The sequence below is a fragment of the Physeter macrocephalus genome, chromosome 3 (assembly GCF_002837175.3).
Source record: "Physeter macrocephalus isolate SW-GA chromosome 3, ASM283717v5, whole genome shotgun sequence".
Taxonomy (NCBI): Eukaryota; Metazoa; Chordata; class Mammalia; order Artiodactyla; family Physeteridae; genus Physeter; species Physeter macrocephalus.
The window spans coordinates 25,380,737-25,388,817 of record NC_041216.1 but is presented as its reverse complement, the minus strand read 5'-3'; the positions used below and the strand labels follow the sequence as shown (position 1 = coordinate 25,388,817).

The window sequence follows — 8,081 nt, the reverse complement described above, 5'->3', positions numbered from 1 at the left end:
ATATATATATATATGTATAGCTGATTCACTTTGTTGTAAAGCAGAAACTAACACACCATTGTAAAGCAATTATACTCCAATAAAGACGCTAAAAAACAAAGAAATATTGTTACTGATTGTATGACTTTGGGCAAGTTCTACCTCTGTAAGTCTTAGTTTTCTCCTTGGTTATAGAAATAATATATATCCAATAGAGAATTTATGAGCATTCACTGTGATATAGTGATGGTACATTGCTTGACTGAGAAAAAAATGTTTCTTCAATGGTAATAACGATAAGTATATTAATATAAGCCATGAGCAACTACTGCAGTACCTCCTATAAAGCAGAATAAAGTGTAGCTATAAAGTAATGACAGTAATTTTTAAAAGTAGAGCAGGACTCATACACCCAAATGAATGGGAACAGACCATTGGGTCCTGTCCTTGCCCTTTCAGGGACCTTCTTCCTGTAACTATTTCCTCTGTCTGTCCTGCAGCACTGGTTCTTTTTTTTTTTTTTTTTTTGCCACGCGGCATGGCTTGTGGGATTGAAGCTTGTGGGCCCAGGTTCAGTCCCTGACCTGGGCCCTCCACAGTGAAAGCATCAAGTCCTAACCACTGGACCACCAGAGAATTCCCAGTCCATCTTTCTTTATTGCATCCTTCTCATCACAATACAAACATGACTCTGGCTCTATAAAACCCTAACACAACCCCCCTTCTCCCTTCACTAAGCTTCATTTTTTGTTCCCCTGTGCAGCAAAACTCCTTAAAAAGCTGTCTCTCCTCCACCCTGACCATTGTCCCCGAACCCACTCCAATCAAGCTTTTGTCTCAACTCATCTGCTCTTGTCAAGGTCACGCATGCCCTCCATGAGGTCAAAACCAGTGGTCAACTCTCACTCTTCATCTTTACTCGTCATCAGGGCCTGTCCCTCCCTCCTGACTCACATGCTTTACTAGGCCTTTGGGATACTCCTTTTCCTTTGCTTCCCCTCACCCCAATCCCAACCCCTAAGGGTTTAGTCCTTGACCCCATCCTCTTTGTCATCTGTAAGTGGCCTTCCCAGGGGAAAGGCAGTGGGACTAAGGCCCAAAGCGACTGGGCAGGGAATCCAAGCCCAGCCCCTCCCACCCCCTTCCCAATGTGCCTGGAAAGGATGACATTGCAGGGTGGGGGGTGGGGGGGAGGGGGAAGGGAATAGCCCACAGCCCTAGTCATTCCCTGGTCTGCAGAGGCCGGCCTCCCAAGAGTACTAGAGGAAGGCAGCTGCTTCCGGAAGAAAGCCGGTGGCTTCCGGAAGATAGATGGCAGCCACCACAGAGCAAGATGGCGGCCACCACAGAGCAAGATGGCAGCCTTCTCCTACCCACCCACCTTGTGCGGCATGTTAACCACAGCGATGTTGCAGCCGTATTGGAAGGCCGAGCTTTTGCTGTGTTCAGCGTGGCCAGCACCAGCGTGAGTTGGAGGCGCTGTGGGTGAGGAGGTTTACGGTCAGGGAGTGGGAGGTTAGTCCTGGGAACTTCCGGAAGTGGGGCCGAGGCTGGGCTGGAAGTGGGGGTGGAGGACCCCAGGCCATGCCCAGGGGAGTGGGGAAGGTGCCGCGGAGGCTGGGGGGAGTGGATGGCATCATTTCCTGTTCCTTGAACGCATCCCCCTCCTTAAAGATATATCTGTGTGTCTCCTCTGGGCCTGGCCCTGGATGAAGTAGGGGAAGCTTCAGGAAAAAGGTCCAGGGTACTGTGACCTTGGGGAGCTTACATTCTAGTGAGGGGAGGCCAACAAAAAAAAACAAAAACACAGACAAGTACGAGACCTCCAAATAACGATAATGCTATGAGGACAATAAAACAGGTAATGAGATAGAAGCCAATGGGGGACAGAGGAGGGGGCTCTCTGAGCAGGTGCCTTTAAGCTGAAACCTGAAAGGATGAGGTGGGCCTGTGAGCTGCTGGGGGAGGAGTTTTCAGACAGAGGAAGCAGCAAACAGAGGCAGCTTGCCTTTCACTCCTGGACAGGCCCTGGGGAAAACCAAGGCAATCACGTTGTCATGGCAACCGCAGCACCCAGGGTAGTTCCCGGGAACTGGCCCCTGGGCCAAAGTCTGAGGAGGGGCCAGCAGAACTGGGGCAGTGTCTGTGGCTGCCTGAGTCGGTGCTACCCAGGGCTCCAAGAAGCCAGCTGGTGCAGAGCCATGGCCCCAGACCATCCCCCCACCCCTCTGCTTGCCTGTTACCTGCTCCTCTGACCCCCACCCCCACTATCTGCCTGACTGCCGACAGCCCTCAGCCCTGTGCAGCCAGCAAACCAGCCAGGCAGACAAAAGCAGGATTTGGGCAACTTCAGAGGCTGGGGGAACAGGACGGGGACACGGGTCTCCCACACTTCCCTAGAGCTGGACTCAACCCCCCGTCTCTTGTGTCTGAGCTGGGATGTTTGGGGAAGCTGCTTCCCCTGCACTGCTCTCCCAGGGCTGGTGACTCCCCTGGAAAGCCAGGGGCAGTGTTGTCCTCTCCTTGCTAGAAGCATTTCAGGGGGCTTCCCCTCCCTCCACAGTCCCCTCACCTGGTGGCAAAGGGACAGTGGCAGTGGCAGTTTCCTAGACTTGGCACTTACCCCTTCCCTGGGGGGAGGGGGGGTGGAGGAGTCCCTGCCTCTTTTTTTCTCCGTCCTTGTTCAGCTGAGAAACAGGTGTGCTCTGCCTCCCAAGTGACACCTGGGTCCTGCTCTGTGTTGACAGCATGGGGCCTGTGAGGCGTTATTACCCTTTTGGTCTCTGGACCCTGCTGACTTTCCCCAGGAGAATATTTTCCTTGGACGTGTTGATAAGATAAAGATTCACACTCAGTGTGAATTTTGTCTTTGTCTCCATCAAGCCTCAAACCAGAAACTCTCTGGTTGCACCAAGGAGAAGAAAAACACCACCTGCCCTGGGTCCCTAGAAACGAGGTGTCTTAGAAACCAAGTCGGGCCTGATTGCCTGGATCCTTTATGTGTCTCCTGTGTTATCTCTCCATCTGTGCTTCTTCTTATGAATTTGGACTAATTGTCCATTTGGGGGAAAGAGCAAACTAAATACTTTTAAAGAGATACAACTTAGTTATTTCTACTTACACGTATTAGTATTAAATAAGTCAATAAAATATTGAACAAAAAAGTGCTCATTTCAGAATTATCACTATTAGAAAGAGAAATATCATATGATATCACTTATATGTGGAATCCAAAAAGAAATGATACAAATGAACTTATTTACAAAACAGAAACAGACTCAGAGACTTAGAGAATGAACTTATGGTTACCGGGGGGAAGGGTGGGTGAAAGGGATAGTTAGGGATTTTGGGATTGACATGTACACACTATTATATTTAAAATGGATAACCACTGATGTCTATTTCTGTTTTTGTGCCAGTACCATACTGCCTTGATTACTGTAGCTTTGTAGTATAGTCGGAAGTCAGGGACAGATGAATGGATAAAGAAGATGTGGGATATGTATATAATGGAATATTACTCAGCCATAAAAAATGAAATTGGTCATTTGTAGAGATGTGGATGGACCTAGAGTCTGTCATATAGAGTGAAGTAAGTCAGAAAGAGAAAAGCAAATTTCGTACATTAACACATATATGTGGAATCTAGAAAAATGGTGCAGATGAAGTTATTTGCAGGGCAGGAATAGAAAGGCAGACCTAGAGAACAGACGTGTGGACACTGGGGAAGGGGAGGGTGGGATGAACTGGGAGATTAGGTTTGACATAAATCCACTACCATGTGGAAAACAGTTAGCTAGTGGGAACCTGCAGTATAGCACAGGGAGCTCAGCTCGGTGCTCTGTGATGGCCTAGTTGGGTGGGACGGGGGGCGGGGGAGGGAGGTCCAAGAGGGAGGTGATGTGTGTATGCATATGGCTGATTCACTTCGCTGTATGGCAGAAACAAACACAACATTGTAAAGCAATTATACTCCAATAATAAAAATAAAAATAAAAAAAATGGATAACCAACAAGGACCAACTGTATAGCACAGGGAACTCTGCTCAATGATATGTGGCAGACTGGATGGGAGGGGAGTTTGGGGGGAAATGGATACATGTACATGTATGGCTGAGTCCCTTTGCTATGCACCTGAAACTATCAGAACATTGTTAATCGGCTATACTCCAATATAGAATAAAAAGTTAAAATAAAGTAAAAAAAAAAAAAAAAAGGAATTATCTCTATTAGCAAAAGAAAAAAAAGTAGGGAATAACTGAATAAATTACGACAAATCAACTGGAATGCCAGACTGCCATTTCAAGGGATAATTATGAAAATTACATAGGGACCTGGAGACATGTTATGAACGTCATGTTAGGTGACTAAAGCAAAATACACTTGTGTGCCTGGGTAAAAACATGTTGGCACATGGACAGCAGCATGACGGCCACAGGGATAAGAGAACATAGGGGCCTTATTTCTCCTAATGGTCTGCTCATGACAATTTAGGTATTCTCCCAAGTGCTACGTGTTTTGTCTGCTGTGCCCCTCCTCCCTTCTGAGGCCTTGCTAGCAGAGTGTTAACTCTTGGGAAAGGCCTGGGCCCGGGACACTTCCCTACCAAGACATGAATAGCCTTCACAGCCTGTGCTGGGCTTTTCACCCTGGGAGGGACTATCTTTCCGTCTCAGGCTCAGTGTGTGCTCCAGGGTTCCGCTTAAAGCACATTCAGCAGTGGCCAAAGGTAGGCCCCCAGCTTCTGTATTTCAGCCCCCACGGGGTGCGGGGGGGTGGGGAGAAGGTGGGGTCCTCCCACGCAGCACAAAGTGGGGCGTGTGCAGCCTCCAGGGCTGCGGATCCACTGGCTGTGGGGTGGCGGATGCTTTGCCGGGAGCTGGATCTGGCACGTGCTCTCTCTCCTCTTCTGCAGTAAGTAGACGCTGTACCACTTGAGCATGGTGTGTGAGTGGTCTGTCCTCAGCAACCTTGAATCATGCACTCATCTCTCCCCTGGGGGGCACTTCCCTGCCTTTTAACCTTGGCTGCACAGCCCGGTCCCCGGTGAGCAGTGAAATCTTAACATTTCTATTTCTACCACGTCTGTCCAAGGCCATCTAGGCTTTTTCTGTCATGTCCCTGAAAGTTCTTCCAGCCTCTTCCCATTACCCCATGCCAAAGCCACTTCCGTATTTTTAGGTATTTGTTACAGCTTCCCCTGCTTCTCAGCACCAAGGTCTGTATGAGTTTCCTGCGGCCACTGTAACAAATTACCACACAGTTAGTGGATTAAAACCACACGGATGTATTACCTGACGGCTCTGGAGGTCATAAGTCGGCCAAGGGTCTCCGTGGGCTTAAATCAAGGTGTCGCCTTTCTGGAGGCTGTAAGGAAAGGCCATTTCTCTGCCTTTTCCAGCTTCTAGAAGCCTTCCTCCATCTTCAAGGCCAACAATATCAGACTGAGTCTTTCTCATGCTGCCGTCTTTCTGGTTCTTCCTGCCCCCTGTGATTACATTAGTCCCACTCGAATAATCCACAGCAGTCTCCCATCTCAGGGTTAGCAGACCACAGTTATCTCTCAGTTTGTTCCTAAAGACTCTCGAATGCTAGTCCACTCCATCTTTCCACTTCATCAGCCGAATTCTGTATCCTTTTGCCAGAAATCACAATACCTAGTCCCAATGCTAACGGTCTAATAACACTGATTCAGCACCGTATGCCTCCTCCCCTCCTTCCTCTGAGTCAACCGCAGCAACAAAGTCAAGGTGATGGCAAAACCAAGCTCCTTCCTGCTGTTCCTTCTGCTCGAAACATTCCTCCCCCGGGTCTCAGGTCAAATGTCACCTCCTTGGGGTGGTCCTCACTAGGACCACCCTTTCGAAAGTAACCCACACCCCTCACCCGGCACTCTCCACCGCTTTCCCCTGAACACCATCTGAAATGACCTCCAGTATTTGCTTACTTGTATTTTTGACCATTGGATCCATTACATCCACTGCCTGGCACATAGTAGGTGCTCAACAAATATTTGTTGAGTGAATGAATGTCCTTGATTCGTGATGCGCCCTCCCCCACTACCCTCCAAACACCTTATCCTCCCTTTGCTATACAAATCTCACCCATTCTTAGCGGCTCAGCTCACCACCTCTTCCTTGAAGACCACTCCAGGTCACGTCCATTCAGTCAACGTGTACTAAGTGCCAACAAGTGTCAAGCTCCCTATCAGGCATTGGAGCTGCTCGGATGGTTAAGACAATGCTCAGAGCAGACTCAAAACTAGATACAACAGTCTTCTGTCAACTCCTACTGCCCCATAATTCCCTTTTGCATGTGGTTTGCATCTTCCTGCCTAGACTGTAAATTCCTTGAAGACAGCAGATGCCATATAGGCAACTCTGCCGGGTCCCAGTGCTGAACCGAATATTGGGTGACTGGAGAGCCCTCAGCAGCACTCGATCAGCTGGTTAAGGAATAACAGGGAAGGGGAGGAAGAGACACTATCCACGGGTAAGAGAACCAAATCACCACGCACTTTTACGATGAAACCCATGCAAGTGAGGGTCAGAATGGCAGCTACCTGCCGCCTCATTCTTCCTCCGGGAACTGAGGAACCAGCCCTCGAGGAAGCTGATCGAAGATGGCAAGACTCTGTATCACTTTCATTCCAAAGTGGGACTTCAGACTCTGCCCTCCGAGCTCTTCCATAACAAACATGGCCAGTGTTGCTGCCCTCCGATTCCTGAAGTCTGTCTTCTGCTGGTTAAGTGACATCAGGACAGAGGGCAATGTAGTGAGGTTTCCACGAAGAAAAATCTATTCAATTTAAAGGACTGAAATTTATCCTGTGGTCACATCCTCCCTATACAGTAAAATGCCCTTTCTTTTAAATCACCTACTTCTCATTATGATAGTAGTTGAGAGTGGTTATTATTATTTCAGGTTTTTTTTTTCTTTTTTTTGGCCACACCACGCAGTGTGGGACCAACCACGTGGTTAGTTCCCTGACCAGGGATCGAACCCACGCCCTAGGTAGTGAAAGCACGGAGTCCTAACCACTGGACGACCAGGGAATTCCCTATTTTAGGTTTTTACTTACAAAATAAAAAGTAGGCAGCCCAACCCTAGTTCACCCAGTTTCGGTCTGTGAAATCCAGAAGTGTGGAAACCACTGGGTGAAAGCTACTTGCCTCATGGGGTTATGAGCGTGTTGCCTTGGGGCTGGCAACTCCTCCAATTATGCTCTCCCTACATCAGCTCAGCCTCGCGCTGCTCTGCTCTCCCTCTTAAAATCCTCCTGGCCAAGACGTCAATTCAAAACAACACCCAGTGAGCCCTGCTGCGTGCTCTTGGCACTGTGGATACACAGCAGTGAACAAACAGCGTCTGTAGCCCCTCACCGCCATCTCTCTCACTTGCTAACTGCCCTGACCTTGACTGACCTGGATCAGCATCCACGGACCTCCCATCTCCTGACATTTTCTAATGGGGCGACTCTTTAAATTGCAAATCAGACCAGCATTGTCTGACTCAGGTCAGCCAGTGACTTCCCCTCACGTTCAGAATAAAATCCCCAATCCTCCCCGGAGGCCTGCTGAGTCTCTGCCAGCTCCCTCCTTCCTTTCCCTTTCTACTCCAGCTCTACCGACCTCTCGTCACTCCCAAGCTGCGGCCAGCCCTCTCTCACTTCAGGACGTTTGCACCAGGCCGCTGCTTGTGCAGATTCTCCTGTGGCTGCCCCCTCCCTCCCTCAGGAAGGCCTTCCTCCTCCTCCCTGGAAAACAGCCGTTCTCCACCTGTCACCCTCATGCTACCCGATCTTTCTTTATCGCACCTCTCACTCAGTGACATGGTTTTCTTCACTGCTGCAGCCCCAGTGCCTGGAACACAGTAGATGCTTGAGAAGTATGTGCGTTTCCCCCCAAATCTACATCCTTGCTCTTCTGGCTTCAGAGCCATACGGTCAACTTCCTTCTAGATGTCTGCCGTGTGTTCCGTGAGTTCCCCCATCTCAACAGGTCCAAAAATGTTAGTCTTCTCCTAAAACCTGCCACTCAGCTCCCCAGACCATTCGCCATTGGCCCCTGTTAGAAACCTGGTCGGTATGCCAGATGCCTCAC

At 49.1% G+C, this 8,081-nt stretch overlaps 1 protein-coding gene across 1 annotated transcript in view; it reads right to left on the bottom strand.

Moving 5' to 3' along the window:
• The window catches only part of LOC102984112 (solute carrier family 2, facilitated glucose transporter member 7), a 24,058-nt gene extending 18,086 nt beyond the window's left edge, over positions 1-5,972 (bottom strand). The window contains 4 exon segments of the mRNA XM_055082406.1: positions 1,361-1,416; positions 1,419-1,458; positions 2,599-2,714; positions 5,927-5,972. Coding sequence (XP_054938381.1) covers positions 1,361-1,416; positions 1,419-1,458; positions 2,599-2,714; positions 5,927-5,972 — 258 coding nt within the window.
• Positions 5,973-8,081: the final 2,109 nt, after the last annotated feature.